Consider the following 18,954-nt stretch of genomic DNA (forward strand, 5'->3'; position numbering starts at 1 on the left):
ATATGAGGACACATCTGTTTTTCTGGTGCCAAAATATATGAATTATCTCTATATTTTGCCTGCTGTTTAAAATGTCTTTGGAACCATACTCCAAAATCATTTTTGAAATGGCAAAACAAGGTTTGTCATATTGCACATATTACATAGTGAGTCGGATTAAATCATTTTCTGTGCAAAATCTCCTCACATTGGTGAAAAAATCCCACTCTACTTTGATGCGATATATTTGCAGCATTTCTGCAGATGACAAGCCTTGTTTTGCCATAATACATATATTTTGGCACCAGAAAAACAGCAGCGTCAGCATACGTGCTCTTACCTTGAAAATAACAACTTCCGGTTCCACCATAATGAAAAACAATCCTTTTTTTTTGTCCATTTCTGTTTAGTTTTGGGGTTTTTAAAAAAAAAAAAAAAAAAAAAAAAATTAGAAATCAACCGATTTTTAAATGTTTTTTAATCCCCTCTTGACCATGATGAAGAAATGTGCCTTGAATTTAAACTTTGTTTTTTCCAAATTGAAAACGAAATTCAAATAACCAATAATCATAATCGTTATTTGTTTTTCGATTTTCTTTTCTGAACGGGAAAATTTAATAACCAAAACATACACTGACTAACCGGGAAACACTCCGCCGTATCTGGCAACATTTCCTTCTGGTGCGGAGAGAGCATCGCAGTGATGGGCACCGCTGCTGTGCATTCAAGAGGGAGGAAACCACGATTCTGGTCCTTAAATCAGCTTTAACGATGATTTTCTAGTGTTTGGAGCGTCATTCTGTGGAGGTTTAATCGCTATTTCGTAAATTAAAGGAAACATCTTCCATGTGAGCTCAGGAGTCGCTCTGAGGGGTCAAGCCCAGCTTTGAACACACCTGGATAGATAGATATAGATATATAGATAGGTAACCATCAGGACTCACACACACCATCACTGTCCAACACCGTGTGTCGCAATGGATGCAAACAGGCTCCAAACGGAGTAGAGACAGTGACATGGATAAACTCACCATCATATCTGCATGTCTGTTCCTCGCTGCGGACATCTTCGCCATGGCCAGCATCGCTAACCCGGACTGGATCAACACTGGAGAACCAGCTGGTAGGACCCAGTCCCAGTTTAAACCTGCAGCTTCATGGGCCTCATACAGACGTCACATTAGGTTTGAAACATGAAGCCAAAAATAAATAAATAAATAAACCAGTCATAATCTGAGAAAATTAGTCATTACAAAAAGAGTAATACATTTAAACTAAATCTCTTCATGTGAATAATAATAAAATATAATAAAAATTGTATACAAACACTCGCAGGTTAATCAGTATTTTTTTTCCCTAACAATCACGCGGAATTCATTTTGTAGAATTTGTAACTTGGTGAAAAGAAACATTAACAAAAAATGTAAAAAATATAAGAATAAAAAGTAGGTAGTGGCTATCCGTACGGTTGCCGTATCAATATACCGAAATTCTATCCGTACGTAGCGCCTCGATTTGGCCAGTTTAGGTCACGTGATAGGTCAGTCTTTGGCCAGTTTAGGTCACGTGACTAAGACTAAACCCTACCCTAACCCTAAAAATTGTTGCAATATTGGGTTATAACCTAAACCTAACCCTAAGGCGCTACGTAGTTGTTCTTCGGTAAACGTAACAATAGCACCAGGGGTTGTCTGTACGGCAACCGTACAAATAGACACTTTATGAAAAGTATAAAAAATACATACACAAATAAAAAGTAAAGAAAGTGTCTATTCGTACGATTGCTGTGCGGACAACCGCCGGTGCTATTGGTACGTTTACCGAAGTACAAGTACGTAGCGTCTTAGGGTTAGGGTTAGGTTATAAACCTATATCGCAACAATTTTTGAGGGTAGGGTTAGGTTTACAGGTAGGGTTAGTCTTAGTCACGTGACCTAAACTGGCCATTGAAAGGCGCTGCATACGGATATTGATACGACAACCATACGGAGAGTCACTGCCAAAAGTAAAAACTAAAGAAATAGAGACAACTAGATATTAAATAAGGGATTGAATTCAAGAAAGCAAGTTGAAATACCAAAACAAATATACAAGTATAATCAGGCATCTACTAACTACACTGTGCAATCCAATTGAGAGTTTTCTATCATGAAATATCTGTGGGAGTGACAGTCGTGTAGTAAAGATAATAAAATCCTGTGATCATTTAATGAATGGCGAAAAGCTTTACAGTAATGAAATAAAACATGTACAGTAGCTGGCCATGTTCACCTATTCAAGTTGGTTGCAACACGCCAATTACTAAGAAAGAAGAACAAGAATCCAATCCTGTGGTTTTGGCTGAACAATGACTTTCAGTGTCAAAGCTTGTATAAACTTCCCCAAAACTGTTAGAGGTGAGTAGAGAGGATGTTCTGTGGAATCCTTCAAACGTTTACTCCTACCTACAGCTTTAAAGGTTAAAAGATCATTTATTAGTGAATTGTGTGACAAGTTGACAACATATTGAGTTCATGATACGATTTGACTCGCGATAGCGATAGAATATTTTCAAAAGGTAGGGAAAAGGATGCAGTTGGAAAAACAGCAGTTTTTATTTGACTTTAACTTACTCTGGGTATGACCTTTTCAACTTAATAGGAATGTGAAAAAATAAAAACAAACCATTTTTAATAATATGGATTGTAGATCGTGTGGATTTTTAAAATACCACTCTTATGCCATAACTCGTTGCATGATGTATCGTCGCACCTTTTAGAAATGATTGATCAGCATGGGGGACGATTCACACATGTGGTGGAACCACAGAAAATCAGAACATGTCCCTACGTTCCTGTCCAAGTTTAGCTGAGTTTCCAGGAACACAATAAACACCAGGCTTCATCTTCAGTGCTGTTGGAATATTATAACGATAATGCCGTCATTAATCGAAAGTAACAATCGATACGGCTGCTGATGGACCTTATTGTCAGTTAGAGACATCCCTGTGTCATAGTTACTGTTAATGCACATTACAGAAGAGGTGAGAGCTTATTTTATTTTGAAATATTTTTTTCCTGTAGCTTCACATGAACAAGCAGTGATTCTTATGTTTTTAGTGAGTCATTGTGCTCTTTATCTGATCTAAACTGTCAGAGTTTAGATGTTTTTCATGTCTAAAATGTTTGTTCCTGGCTAAATATCCAATTACCTGGTGACAGGAAGTGTTGGTTAGGGTCCGAGATGTTTAGGGATGAGGATGTGTGACCTGTAATAAGGCCTCTGGAGAAAGACATACAGTATCTCACCCTGGAGGGTTCTTCTAGCGTTTGCTCTGTTTTGGTAGATGTTTCGTTTCCCTTTGTAAGTATAATTGTTGTTTCCTTTGTTCACACATCAGTAGTTACAGTTTCATTATAGTCTGTTTATCTGCCTTAAGTTCAAAACGTGTGTGAATAAGTGTGTCTGATTGTATCTGTTGTGTAACAGTTTTAGTCATTAGATTGCGTACTTGGTATAAAGTCCACTGGGGGGGGGGTTGTGTTTGGATCTCGAGGGAAAGATTCCCTCTTGTTGCTTCAGTGACGTCACAATCACATATTACATTAGTCACAGTTAGTGCTTTATTAGTCTATTGGGAGCTGCTTTACTCAAAGTTAAAATTTCAGTGTAAAGTTGTCCTCTTCATCCTCCACGTCACTACTGGGTCTGTCACTTCCTGGTTATTGGTGCAGTTTGTTTTCTGTTTGATATTTAGTTTAAATGTAAATACAGAAATAGGCTTTGTTAGTTCAAAGTGACGGCTTAATACACAACAATATCTGCTTCTAGATTTTCACAATAAAAACCTTGTATATATCGCCTATACAATTACACAACATGTAACTTCCAGTGCTGTTTACTGCTATGATGATATAATATGCATTTTATAGGTTTAAAAACCCTACACAACTAATCGTGCTAGCTTAATGCTATTACTCCACTATAGCTTAATGCTAACTGTTTTATCACAGACAAAGTTGTGCTTTTAATTATTTATTCACGACTAGCATGTCTAGGAACAGGGTCGATATGGAGACAGCAGCTGGAAACACATATATGAAAGACAAACCATGTGATTTAACTACATTTTTGAAAATCTGCTCTGTTTTGACATATTTGTTGGTGTTTTTTTTTTTTTTACACAATTGTATGAAGTTGTCTGATGGTCCCCTTGGACATAGATGCAGTCCTCACTGTACGACACGAGCAGATGTGTTTAGAAGGAACAGGACTTCCTGTGTATGTGGGAATAATGGACTGCATGGAAAGCAAAGCAGGCCTGACAATGAAGTCCTATTTCAACCCATGGTGGAAAGAATGGCAGAAAACCCAGAGAATGGATGGAATTGAATGATAACAGAATTTTGGATGGTTTAATTTAGCCTTTTCTTACATATGTTTTGTGTAAGCAGGCTAAACAGAGGCTCGAGAAGATTTAAAAAAAAAAAATTGTATCACAGTGATGTCTTTAATTCCATGTCTGTCAGCACAATGTGTTTTTTGGCAGTAGGCCTACTTTAAAGCTGTGCTATGTCATGCTATTTTCTCCATTTGTTCTAAAAAAACCCAAAAACATAGTATTTGAGGTTTATTTTCCCAAACTCGCCTGTTTTCCAGAGTTTTAGCCTCTGAAAAGTCACTTTCTGAGCAACTCTACACAAACAGGCTGATTTGCGTCCCACTTATGCATATTCATAGGTGGGCGTGTCTATAGACAGGACACTGACTTCCTCCTCCCAGCACGGTGACGTAGGGCCAGAGGACGGCCCGCCCTCCTCCCACCCACTCCTTAGCTGAGCTCATGCTGCTTTAGAAACACGGGACAGAGCGTGGGGGCGGGGCGTTCGCCGGTACATACATAGACTGTAGAAAATACATACATAGCACTGCATGAAAGGATGCTGAAATGCTCACCTTTACGGGCGTGTCTGTTTCCTGGAGGCGCATATTATGCAGGTGTTTGTTTAAAAAAAATGCCTGTGTGGCATTTTTCATCAGCAAACTTAACCCAAAATTGTCTTTATTGAGTTAAAAATATCAAGATTTATATTGTATATAAATATTCAAACAGGTTTTATCAGCTAATAGTCTTACAAATGAATTCCAGCTATTAAAATCCTACACAAAGTAAATTAAAGGTTTTTTTCTTTGCATTGGATTTTACATTCAGATTAGGGCTGGGCGATATATCGAATATACTCGATATATCGCAGCTTGTAGTCTGTGCGGTGTTGAAAATGACCATACCGTTAAACTCGCGGACTTTTTTTTTTTTTTTTTTTTTTTTTTTGAAATGTCATCTTAATGACAACATGCACAAAAGGGCACTATTTGTTTTAAAATATTGTAGTGGCATTATGTACAAAAAGTGCACTTTAATTTTGTGTTTTGAAATGCCATGTGAGTTGCATCCTGCACTAATGTCTTGTTTTGAAATGTCTCTGTGACAATTTTGCACAGAACGTGCACTTTCTGTTGACAATTTTATGTTTGAGCCACTCACTGTTTAATAAATACAGTTATGTCAACTTGGACTTAGTTGTGATATCCCCTTTTTTGCATGAAAGTTTAAAATTGGCATATATTAATGCAGTATGATCAAGAATGTTTTAATGTAGACATATAGAATCATCATACTGGTGTGATTTTGTGCATCAAAGTGTTAATTCAAGGGTAATGCAAAATATCGAGATATATATCGTGTATCGTGACATGGCCTAAAAATATCGCGGTATTTATAAAAGGCCATATCGCCCAGCCCTAATTCAGATTAATAATGTAGAATAATTATCAAGTGCAGGGCAGTGTTCCCTTTGTAGCTTATCTTTTTTCTTAGGTTTGTAGAGTAAAAAGGAGTTCCACACAAACGTGTAACTGATTAAACATCTTCTCTCGTTCTCACTCTGCACTCAGGCTCTCTGACCCTCGGTCTGGTCCGCCAGTGTCAGACCATCCACGGCCGAGACCGGAGCTGCATCCCGCCCCAGCTTCCCCGTGAGTGGATCATCACGCTCTTCTTCATCATCCTGGGAATCATCTCCCTCACCATCAGCTTTAGCCTTCTAGTGATGTCGCAATGCCGCCGTGAAGCCACTCGATATGCCCGATGGATCGCCTTTATAGGATGTATGTATTCCACTCACACTTGTCACTGTACACCAGGGTTGGGGTCAGTTACAATTATGTCTTCAATTATCCACGTTCAATTACGATTTCAGTGACCAGCATTTTTTCCATTTACAATTAACATTGCAATTATTGTTTTCTCCCTGAAAGTCATCTACAATTCTGTTTTCAATTACTAACGTTAAATTACAATCGAACACAATTACCAAGCCTGGAATAAATAACCTCATGAAACTTAACTTCCTCTTGTGTTAGCTTTCTGTTAGCATCTCTTATGATAATGGGTCGGTTTTGTCTTAAATCAGCTATAAAAATAGAACAAAAATGTTATAAATCATGCAACGTGTTTTTCATCAAGTTAAGATTTCTAATCCATGAAAAATATTGGTGTTAATGATTTCTGGTGTGGGCGTCTGAGCCTTTTCTTCTTTTTTTTTTTTATGGTAAAATGATCCTGAAGAGAAGTGACGTACTGTAAATACTTGATATGAAACATCATTTAATAATTATGAATTACACATGTGTGTAAGCCATAGAACTGTAACATGGTTCTACAGTTTTGCATTTAATTAAATTGTAATCAACAGTTTTTTTTAATAGAATTTCCGTACCAATTACAATTACAAAGTCAAATTTCTGAACTCAATTACAACTCGGTTATAATTACAACAGCAACAGATTTTTTTTATTACAATTACAACTAGAATATTTGCATTTCCTGAAGGAAATGCAAGTGATGATGCAGGTACTGCTCTACGTCACACTGCATTAGCTTAGCATTAACATTAGCTAGAATTCGCTAATATTAGCATAAGTCAGCTTTAAAATTAATTAGCATTAACATTTAGTTAGCATTTGCTAGCATTATTGTTAATTAGCATTAGCATAAAATTAGCATTAACCTAGTGTTATCATTAACCTAACAAAAGCATTAACCTGTCACTAGCATTACCCAAGTTTTAGCATTAACCTAATGTTAGCATTTACCTAGCTTTAACATTAATCTAACATTAGCATTAGCCTAGCAATAGCACTAACATAGCAATAGCACTAACCTAGCAATAGCACTAGCCAAGCTTTAGCATTAACCTAGCTTTAACAATAACCTAGCATTAGCATTAGCTAAACATTAACCGGCCAAAAGCTTAACATTAGCAATAAGGTTGAAAAGGTTGGTAAATAAATATGCAGCATAAGTCAATGCAGTTTCACAAAAAAAATAATAATACAAAAATAATAAATTATAAACTTACAGTGAAGCCTCCTGCATCCTCACTAACTATAATCACGTCATAATTGTAATTATCAATTACATGATTACAATTATAATTGACCCCAACCCTGCTGTACGCTTCACTTTTATCACTTTGTCATAGCAACCGTTTTTTTTTTCCACACTGCGTTTGCTGAATGTGTTAAAAGTTTCCTTCTTTCCTGTCCCAGTGGTCCTCTTCTGCCTGGCTGCTCTCATATTCCCCATCGGCTTCTACATCAAGGAGGTGGGAGGAGAGCCCTACAAGCTCCCCAACAACACCGTGGTGGGCTCCTCCTACGTGCTCTTTATCATGTCCATATTCTTCACTATAGTGGGACTGCTGTTTGCTGGGAAGGTTTGTCTGCCCGGCTGACAGACTGACTTCCTTCCTCCTGGATTCTTGGAGAAACGTTACGATGGGAGAAAAACTGTATTTATGGGACTTCTGGTTTTTAGACGCCGCAAAGCTGAGCTGGAACGCTTTGAAAGAATCCTCATGAAGTGGTTAACAGATAAAGGAAACAGGAAACAAATCATACTATGGCAGATTTAAGGTTCTACTAAAGGTTTAAAGGCATCACGAGATTTGAATTATTTCAAAGCAATCAGTTAGGTTTTATTTATTTCCTGTATGCGTCAGACCACCTTGCCTTATATATAAATATGATCACCTTAAAAAGAAGGATTGCTGTTGAGGGACGGATCTGATGATTTGGACAAAGTTTTCTACGTATGATGTAACCTGAGCCCTCACCTGTATCAAATGTTTCCATTGGATACGGTTAGGCCTTGACCTCCATTGATCAGCAGTCTGTTCATGGTTGTAATAAAGTTATTATTCACATTTTCATTATTTTTGTGTGATTTTTTTACAACTTTAGTGATGTTACATATCTCTGCTTAATTGTGCGTGAAGAAGGAAATTGACTTAAAACTAAATAGATCCAATTTTGCCGTGATATTTGATTAAATAATCTATATACAGTAGTACAAACAGGAGAAGAATAATGCTGTACGTCACACAGCAAAAGACCCTCAAATGTTGATCTGGTAAATCTGATATTTACAGTGCCCTTGCATGCCTGCGGGTGCAGCGCGGGGTGGCCCCTGCTTGGGCGGGGCCAGGGTCTGCGGCTTGGGGCTGTGTGTGCCACATACCGGTAAGATGGTGTGGTTGGGGTAGGTGGCGGGGTGCGCTGGGTCCTCTGCTCCTTGGGGTTTTCTCGGGTGTGTATGTGGGGGGCGGTGGCTACTTCTTGGCTTGGGATCTCGGTTGGCGTCTGGGGGGCTGCTCGATCATGAGGGGGTGGCCTGGGGATCCTTGGCCTCCACTCTTTCTGCTGGTCTGGATGCATCTTCAGGCCTGGGGCGGTGCGTGGGTTCGCAGAAGCGTTTTTTTGCACAAACATTCGTCATGGATGCACTGGCATGTCTTGGGCTGGGGGATAAACTTGTGCTGGGCTTAACCTTAGACACGTTGATCCCAAATACCAGTTTCTGTTCATAGCCACCACCATTATACCTCAGCGCCACACTGGTCACCACAACACAATAAGCACAATGTGCACAACTATAACAGTCAACTCTTCCACACACTTTCCATTTCTTACCCTGACTCCCTCTTCCCTGTTCCCTTCCCCCCACCTAGATGTAACACTGCCCAATTTTGGAGCATGGTTGGGCCAGCTGTTGGGAGTTTCGGATGGGCTACAAAACTGCTTTAGTGGGGGTTGCGGTACCTTTTCTCCATCCAATCAGAAAGGGTTTGAAAAAACGTAATTGCCGCTACTTGACTTGAGTCAAAGTCGAAGTAGAAATAACCCAAACCCTTTTTAGTGCTGGTCGGATGATATTGCATTTTCCTACCCTGAATCCCTCTTCCCTGTTCCCTTCCCCCTCACCTCAGTGTAACACTGCCCTCTCTTTTTATATCCTCCCTATAATAAAGTTCTTCTCACCCTTCCTTAGGGAGGGCTGGAGTTGGTCACAATTATGCCATCCATCCATCCATCCATCTTCTCCCGCTTAGCCGTTTCCGGGTCGCGGGGGCAGCATCCTCAGTAGGGAGGCCCAGACTTCCCTCTCCCCGGCCACTTCCTCCAGCTCTTCTGGGGGGACCCCGAGACGTTCCCAGGCCAGCCGAGAGACGTAGTCTCTCCAGCGTGTCCTGGGTCTTCCCCGGGGCCTCCTTCCAGAGGGACGTGCCCTGAACGCCTCACTAGGGAGGCGTTCAGGGGGCATCCTAATTAGGTGCCCGAGCCACCTCATCTGGCTCTTCTCGATGCGGAGGAGCAGCGACTCTACTTTGAGCCCCTCCCGAATGACTGAGCTTCTCACCCTATCTCTAAGGGAGAGTCCAGCCACCCTACGGAGGAAACTCATTTCGGCCGCTTGTACCCGTGATCTTGTTCTTTCGGTCATGACCCAAAGTTCATGACCATAGGTGAGGGTTGGAACGTAGACCGACCTGTAAATTGTTGGTCACAATTATGCAATAAAATAAATTAATTGCAAAAACAAAACATGATATTTATTCAGCAACCATCATCTTGATTTTGTGATTCAGGGAGAACTCAGCCTAAAAAGCGATACTTGGATTCAAATTCGCAATTTTCTTCGTGAGAGACAGCGATGCTCACTTCTGCAACAACAAGCAACCAATAACTGTATGTAGCGTTGTTGTACTAATGTACTTTAAGAATATAATATCGACATAAACAGACATGTAAACAACAACGATGTCACATTTAACACTGATATTTTAAACATGCAAACATGGCACAGGTTCATGTTACATTGAAACGGATGCTACAAAAAATTATAATAAAAAGAAACGGATGTTAAATAATTCCACAATAAAGTAATATCCTTTAGACATTATATTATCTAGCAAGAAGTGAATTGCCCCTCGGGGTCAAATAAAGTATTCTGAATCTGAATCTGAATCTGAGGATTACGTAAATAGTACTCAATGGATTTTGACAAAATTTGATTTTCTTTTATTTAACTCAAACTCTAAAATAAAATAAAATAAAATTAACAACAAAAAGGGAACCACAAGGGTCGAGACAGACAGTTCATTAGCATATGCATGTTAAACATACAGTATATAAGATCAATGGTTCATTAATAATCAACCAAATACACACATACTTAAGCTATTAAAGATCTGATAAAATTTTGGACGGGTTCTGGATCAATATACTGATTCTAGATGAGTTTCAAAATTAAAAAAAAAAAACTCACCCATCATTTGTAAAATTTCATAAATTCAAATCTCGGTTCATAATCGACTGATCTTATGAAATCTGACTCACTTATGTTTTTTTAAGGGGTTTCCCATACTTTTGAACCTACTGTATCGTTATTAATGCAGTTAGTCATTTTTTCTAAACCTTTAGAGTTGGAATGATCCTGATATTTGCTCGTCTTCATTGCTTTGATGGAGCAGTGTAGCACTGACCCTTGGTTTTAAACCACAAGGGGGCGTAGTTGAATTCATTTTACAGTATGACTATCAAAATCACTAATGTCACATTACTGATGAATGAATTTATTGAAAATCCACGTGATAAACAAACGTCATCTTTTAAGTGAATCACACGTTTGTGGTGGAGCCGTTGAAGCGTCCATGCTTCTATAGTTGGTGATCTTACATTTTTTTATTTGTACTGGATTCCTTTACCTCCACATTCAGTCTGTGTTTGCTTCCACTGGGGATTAGAGTGTCAGCCCATATTGTTACGGCTGTTCCCGTTCCTTCGCGTCGCCATCTTTGCAGCTGTGAGCAGGAGTAGACCAGTGAGCAGCTCCAGACCGTAGGAGAGCCAGGCCAGGCCCAGAGACCAGCCGAACGAGGTGTGGACGTGGGCCAGGTTCTCCTCCCCAACCATCTCCTCTGCCTGATGTGAGTAGATGATGTAGAGGCTCGCACCGCATAGAGTCAGAAGACCTGGAGGATGATGGATGGATGGAGACCACGTGATGAGATCGAGAACGTCCATTCATTGAAAACTCACTAAAGTGTTCTCGTCACAGCTGCACAAGCACACACGTGGGTGTTCTCCAAGCTCCAAAGTGAGAAATAAAAACCCCACACTGTCAGAGGCAGGAAATTCACAGACATGTATTATCTGATGTTGGATAAATGAACACACACACACACACATTTGGCATTGGTTTCACAGGGTTGCCATTGGAAACCTTCTTAATTCTGACAGCTTGCTGCTGATTGCAAAGGGATGCAAGTGGAGCAACGCAGGGTGGGATTAATAAAAGCTTGAATTACAATTACACCCAGAGGTGCAACAAACTACAAATATAATGAGGAAACGGCATGTGATGGTTTACGTTTTACACGCTTAAGCAAATATGAGCAGGACAGAAGCAGGGAAAGAGAAAATGATGGAACAGCGGGACGCACTCAAGACGTGGCTGATGGGAAAAAAAGGAAAACCATTCACTAAAAAAACAAAACATTTTTAATTTTTACATATACTTTAAATCTGAAACGTTGTGTTCTGTCAAATGTCTAAAAATGTGCCAAAACGGCTCCTTTTCTGAAATTTTGTCCAATTTTGTTCAGCATTTAAGCTTTATCTTTGGACAATCTTCTAATGGCGACACTATTATTTTGAAAGTAACAGTACAGTGGATTGATTGGTCTAAATAATTTGAAACTCAAACTAACTTAATATACTGTGAGAAAAGACAATAACCTCTGACACTGTGCAGTCTTGGCTTTACATATTATTTATAAAAATATCTAAAGTTGGACTTTTTGAGACGTTCTCAAGATGTTGTCATTTGTTTGCGAACATTTAGCATTAGCTCACATACTGTTCTGCCTCCTTGGAAATCTTTTCAAGTGCCTTATGTGTCAGACACCTGCAAAAACTAGGACATCGGTTGATCTTATTCCTATTCAGAAATACCTCCGAACACCTACTTTAGGCCTCATCCACCTACAAATAAACATCTTGTTTTCATATATTTAAAATAATTCTGGACTCAGTGATTTTTTTTATTGAATTTAGTGAAACATATTTGTCTAGATTTGAGGTGTTGTGCTTTGAAAGAGTTGCAGACACCTTGTTTTTGTCTGTCAAACGTTTTTTTTTTTTTTTTTTTTTTTTTTTTAATAAAAAGAAAAATGAAAGAGATAATGATCTTTAACTGTTCAACCTTGTCATGGGTTTTAAAATGGATTTTTTTGGTCCTGTCTTGGTCTTGAATAGGGGGGTTTCGAGAACAACACTAGAAATATCTTGTGTGTTCACACCTGCTTAAGTTCTTCCATTGCACCACAGGCTAGTTTAAATGCCCCCATATCCATTGGTGGTGCTCGAAATCACATCCTAGATCACACGTGTCAAACTCAAGGTCTAAGGGCCAAAACCGGCCCTTCGGTGCATCTGATTTGGCCCGCAGAAGAAAGTGGAAATTACAGAAAAAAAACATGAATTAGGAAATAATTCAGTTGTTGAAAGAACTTTCAAAATCTTGCAATTTTTCTTAAATTATTATTACTGTATTGTTGATGCCTTGCATACTTTATGCCTAATTTAAACTGGAAGTACAAACTTAGGCACATTAATGTTGAAAACGTTCGTTTTCCCGCCTAAAACCTGCAGTCCACATGAGTCTGACACCCATGTCCTAGATGGAGAAATGTCTATTTTCCTAATATACCCTAAGGACAAATGCTAATTTGTGGCCTGATACATTTCTCAGGTGCCATGATAAGGAACTTTTAGGTTTTAATTACTAGTTTTCTTGCTTTTCTAAGGATATAACGACTACCGGTGCTTAAAGATACAGATAAGGTAACAATAAAAACAGTTTTGCTCTCACATACACTGTATACATACAGTAAGACAATACATAGTGGGGAAAAAAAAGACACTAAACACTAGACGGTGTGAGAGTTTTCCCCGTGCACAGAAACTCGACAAATAAAACCCAGACAGTCACGCCAGGTTCCGAGAGTGACTCCAGACGTTATTTGATTTCACACTTCACATGAGCTCCTGAACCAAGAGGCTATAAACGCCTGTTTAAACCTGTTAATCTATCACAAGTTCTCCCTTAAAATAAGGCACAGCGCTGAAAAGTCAATGAAGTAACTTGATTACTATGAACAGTTCAACACCCTCAATTAAGTGACAGAAGCCTCTTTGTGAATAAAGCAAAGCTTTTCTTTTTTGTGGTATCGTATTTCTTTATGCTTGCATCACAAAAACCGAACAAATCAAAACAATTTTGCATAAAATAGAGGATATTTGTGGACTGCATGTCTATAAAACCTATTGTTTAGGCCTCAGCCTTTATTATTGAACTGCAGTGTTTGCAGTGAGGAGTTATCACGTCTTGCTTCACTTAAGTCTATGACCTGTCCCTCTATTAGATATATTAATGGTCCTTATTGCAGCATTATTTCTCCTTCTCCAGCTGTAGTCCTGTAGATGGTACTTGTAGTTCCTGGCCTCGTGCACACAGGTACACCAATAGAGCCAAATGAAACAGCTGGCCAGTCCTCGGTGATAATAAACTGCAGACCTTTTGGCCACATGAAGTCAATTTGAGCTCAGCACATAAAGCACAACAGTCTGCTCCATTGACTCACATGGTTTACTTTACTGCCACTAAACCTGATTTATAACGCACCCATGTCATCGAGCCCAGTCCTGTGACTATCTTCATCCAAAACTGCCGTACATTATTATTATTCAAACGTAACATTGAAAATAAATGAATCAACAAACAAACAAATACAATAATTCATTAAATGAATAATAAATGACGTTTTTGTGTGCCTTCTTTTGTTGATTATGAGTTTTAAATGTCACCAACTTCCACATCTGATTGAAGTTTTAAAAATTCATTGCGTTGGGGCCAAATCATATGCACTGACTTTGACAGTGCTATTCAAATCCAAAACCAGTGTAAATGACTGACTGGGAGTCATGTGTGGGAACTGTGAGTACACAACCAGCGGCTGATAAATAAATAAAAGCTGCATTAATGATACTTAGATTTATAGGCCAACCGGAGAACATTTTCCAATAATAAAAACCTAATAATCATCACACTAATTTCAAAACATATTGGCCTCTATACTCTAAAATATTATAGATATTAGATTTAACATTAATAAATAGCTTCTTTGGTGCTACTCCAGATTCAAAAAGTCAGTAATATAAGTTTCCAACAATAAAAATGAAAACATTTTCTATTAAATCCCTATACATTTATTTAAACGTTGACTCTTTTGATGAAGCTGGTGGATTAAAATGTGTGAAATTAGTAACACACGTGCAAGCAATGGGTGAAACATTAAAATTAGATTTTTTAAACTAATATAAATGTTAAGAATAATCATCAGTCCAATGTTTTTCTGACTCAGAAGTTTGTCCTTGTGTCTGTGATCACTTGCACACTTCATTTAGACACCTATGATTGTAATTCTTGAAAAATAATTTGTTGACCACCATGTTAAATTATCCCATGAAACAGTTTTAAAAGGATTTAGTGTAATTTATTTAGGTTTTTGAGCACCATTTTCCCTCTGAAATATGACTGTTCACTGATTTTTATTCATGGTTTATTTTCTAACAATACTATAATTAAATGTCCAATAGCTCTTATTTAACCATAATAAAACATATTCAGGTGAACTTTCTCAAAGCCTATTTTTTTTTTTGGAACAAACTGTTTCAAAACTTCTGATTTCAACTTCATTTAAATCTAACAATAACACAAGCAAGTACGTAAGCGATGAGACAAATCAGATGTAAATAACTGGGACACTCAGATTAATACTAAAAAAGACAGTTTGAGCAAAATGCACAAAATCTAAATCGTTAACAAATAAGAATAACGCTGTACATTTGCATGACCTAAAAGTCTTGTTTTCAGATATTTCTCGATAGTTTTAATACATATTAGTTTATTTTTTTCCAAGAATTCAGTTGCACCAATTGTTTTTGTGTGTACTGTAGTTGAGAGTTTTTAACTGCTGAACCTTTTCATGGTTTAATTATCTTTTCTTTTTTTTTTTTTTTTTTTTTTTGGTGGGGGGGGGGGGGGGGGTCTTGGTCTCGGTTTGTCTCGGTCTTGGTCTTGTCTTGGTCTTGGTGCATTCTGGTCTTGGGCAAGTCTTGGTCTCGGATAATGTGGTCTTGAGCACAACACTATCAAATATTAAATTTAATAGACATTAAACCACTCATATACAGTACATATACCTACTAAATCAAATAAAGCTGACACAACAGACCCCATGATAAATAATAATGAATCAATCAATCAATAATCTTGGACGTCATTTGTATTGCTTTATATCAGCAGTAAATGCCATGTTTAACTAACTACAATAACTAATAGTTTGATTTCTAAATGTATAACTTTTCTAATTCAAAGAATACTGTTAGATATAAACTTTTGAAATCTATGCTTTCCTTTGACCTTTATAATGTATGTCTTTATTTTGATGAGCTCATGTTTGACCCTGTCAATCACTAATGTCTGACTATCATAACAAAAGAAGACACATGTCCCAGCCATGTGCGAGGCAAGGGAGGAGAAACACTAGATAACAACATAGAATCAAAATGCTGAGAATACCTACATTTGGGGTCCAGGAGTGAGAAGACCCTGAGGTCCATGCTGTGTATTAGATGAGTGCCTGACTTGATATTGTTGATTCATTTATGTTCATCTGTAATAGATTGATTGATTGATTCAACAAAGCAAAACCTCTGGTCTCCCTGTATGCAATCTCAGGAACTCATATCTCAAAACCCTAACAGTACCATTGGTGAATACTGTAATTCTATTCATGAATCTTATCTCAATGTCTCCATTCTTCTAGGCCTTTTCTCACTTACTGCAGATGAAGAAGTGAGAAGCTGTGCAGGTCAGGAGGACTGAGCTCCGAGCCAGGGAGCTGACCAATCCAAAGATCCCACCGAACAGCATGAGAACCAGGCTGAGAGTAAGCATCACCACTATGGCACCGTGCATGTCTGCATGGACACAGGTGGGTTATGGAGCACCAGTGTGTGGTTCTGTGAAATAACCCTGGAACTAAACACAACAACCCTGGATAAATCTGTCACTGAGAATGTTCATGTACATACTATTTAATTTAAATGCTCTACTGCACTACTATCTTATTATTATATTTTATTTTTATACTATTATTATTATTATTATTATTATTATTATTATCTTGTTGTTTTATTTAGTTTTGCACATTCTAGTCTAACTACTGTTTATATTTATGTTTATATTTATTATTATTTTTTTCTAGTTGATCGTTATTATTTAATGTTTACACTATTAGAGAGAGCACATAAAGTTGATTCTGATTATTATTATTATTATTATTATTATTATTATTATTATCTTGTTGTTTTATTTAGTTTTGCACATTCTAGTCTAACTACTGTTTATATTTATGTTTATATTTATTATTATTTTTTTCTAGTTGATTGTTATTTAATGTTTACACTATTAGGGAGAGCACTGTTCACCAAGTCAAATTCCTCATGTGTATAACATACATTACTTGGAAATAAAGTTGATTCTGATTCTGATTATTATTATTAATAATAATAATATTAATAAGAATAATAATAATAATTATTATTATTATTATTGTGTTGCATGTGTTTAAAAGGATGGACTCACTCAACATGCGCTGCTCAGGCTCTGAGTATTTGGAGTAGTCTGCTGTGAAGGAATCACTGGTGACTGTATACATCTTCTCACCTGGATGTAATAAATAAGCAGTAAATAATTTGAAATTATCATGAGCACGTTTTCACATCGACTCATGAGCAGGAGGCTCATTGGAACAGCTGGAAGTGCAATAAGAGTTGGATTTTTAATTTGAAGCTTACCTTCAGCGGTGCTCCACAGACCTGAGTGTGAGCTCATGTCCTCAAAGTCGCTCACGTTCATGCGTTTGGTTTGAATAATGTACCAGTAGTTTGTTCCCAGGGCGGTGGTCAACAGGGCGAAACTCAGGACACCCGCGATTCCAGCGGTGATGACCACAGATCCATAGGAGACCTTCATCCTGAGCAGGAGGTGGTCTTCAACAAACCTCCTGGAGCCTAAATGATGACTATAGCGCGCAACGCACGTGTCCACGTGTTGAGAGCGCAGCGCGTAAAATCCATAAAGCTCAAACCAAACAGCTCCCCTGTTGATATGAGCAGATCTTAGTAAAAAATAAATAAATAAAATAAAAAAATCTCCACTGTTGCTGTTCTGTAGTGCAGTGATGGAGATGATTTCCCCTCAGAGGTGACAGTGTCAGCAGCTGCCTCTGTTTGGAAGCGACTTTGATTCATGGGAGGGGGGAATTGGGGAAGGGGGGAGGAGGGGTTTGATGACACAGATCATTCATACATTATCAAGACACAATTTAACCATTAGTCATACAAATTAAAGGATAGATTTAAGGAGATTTAAAGACAATATATTGGTGGCATTAGTTCTCCAGAAAAAGGATCAACTCTTATTTTAATCTTATTCAGATTTCTGATGGATTGTAAAAGACCGGATTATATTCATAGATAATAATAATGCATTGGATTTTGTATAGCGCTTTATCATAGACACTCAAAGCGCTTTACACAATTAAGGCATTATTCTTTCACTCCACACTTAGTGAGGGTAAGCTACTATTGTAGCCACAGCTGCCCTGGGGCAGACTGACGGATGCAAGGCTGCCATAGTGCACCATCGGCCCCTCCGACCACCACCAACACTCACTCACACTTTACATTCATACTAGGCAAAGTGGGTGAAGTGCCCTGCCCAAGGACACAATGACAGATACCACTAGAGCGACTGTCCCCCACTGACACCTAGAATTCTCAGTGGTCTCCCATTATACATGACATAATGATGTATGATTTGGACCAATTTTTATTGACAGTGCAATATTTTTTGCAAATTGTTGATGTAAACCCCTATAGATTAAATAAAACTACTCACCATGATGTGGTCCACACATATTATTGTATAGCAGTGTTTCTCAACTGGTGGGTCGTGGACAGCTGGTCAAAATTAAATAAATACATAATGTTTCTCATGGTGGACTCAGTCTTTTGACAGGCATGCTGTGAAATGCATGCTACACAGGAAAATATTAAGATTTATGTTCAAAAAAAGATTGTTTTCAACAGCTATTTTTGAAAGATGACATGTGGTTCCCACTGTACTGTGTTATATTATGACCTTTTGTAATAGTCTGTATACAGAAAATGTTCAAAATGACCAAACCAAAGTAAAATGTTGAATGACAGCTTGCACTAAAAGCACTCAAACATCGACTGTATCTGTCAAATGTTTTTGAAAGAGTCTATTTGTACGGTTGCCGTACGGACAACCCCCAGTTTTATTGGCACGGTTACCAAAGTACAAGCATGTAGCGTCTTAGGTTTAGGGTTAGGTTATAACCCAATATCGTAACAATTTTTAGGGTTAGGGTTAGACTTAGTCACGTGACCTAAAGTGGCCAAATAGGGGCGCTGTGTACGGATAGAATGTTGGTATAT

At 38.0% G+C, this 18,954-nt stretch overlaps 2 protein-coding genes across 2 annotated transcripts; one reads left to right on the forward strand and one right to left on the reverse strand.

Moving 5' to 3' along the window:
• Positions 1–655: 655 nt before the first annotated feature.
• LOC114481682 (uncharacterized protein C16orf52 homolog B-like) lies at positions 656–8,105 on the forward strand. Its single transcript, XM_028476674.1, has 3 exons — positions 656–1,102; positions 5,914–6,126; positions 7,570–8,105. The coding sequence occupies exons 1-3, from the start codon at positions 961–963 to the stop codon at positions 7,752–7,754; spliced, it is 540 nt and encodes a 179-aa protein (XP_028332475.1). The 5' UTR covers positions 656–960; the 3' UTR covers positions 7,755–8,105.
• Positions 8,106–11,032: 2,927 nt separating this feature from the next.
• Positions 11,033–17,464, reverse strand: tmem235b (transmembrane protein 235b). The gene is made up of 4 exons (XM_028477027.1): positions 17,287–17,464; positions 17,075–17,155; positions 16,270–16,407; positions 11,033–11,333 (listed from the first exon to the last, which is right to left on the reverse strand). Exons 1-4 carry the CDS (start codon positions 17,462–17,464, stop codon positions 11,110–11,112), a joined length of 621 nt encoding a protein of 206 aa, XP_028332828.1. The 3' UTR covers positions 11,033–11,109.
• Between the last annotated feature and the right edge of the window lie 1,490 nt (positions 17,465–18,954).

This window comes from Gouania willdenowi, chromosome 19, assembly GCF_900634775.1.
Source record: "Gouania willdenowi chromosome 19, fGouWil2.1, whole genome shotgun sequence".
Taxonomy (NCBI): domain Eukaryota; kingdom Metazoa; phylum Chordata; class Actinopteri; order Blenniiformes; family Gobiesocidae; genus Gouania; species Gouania willdenowi.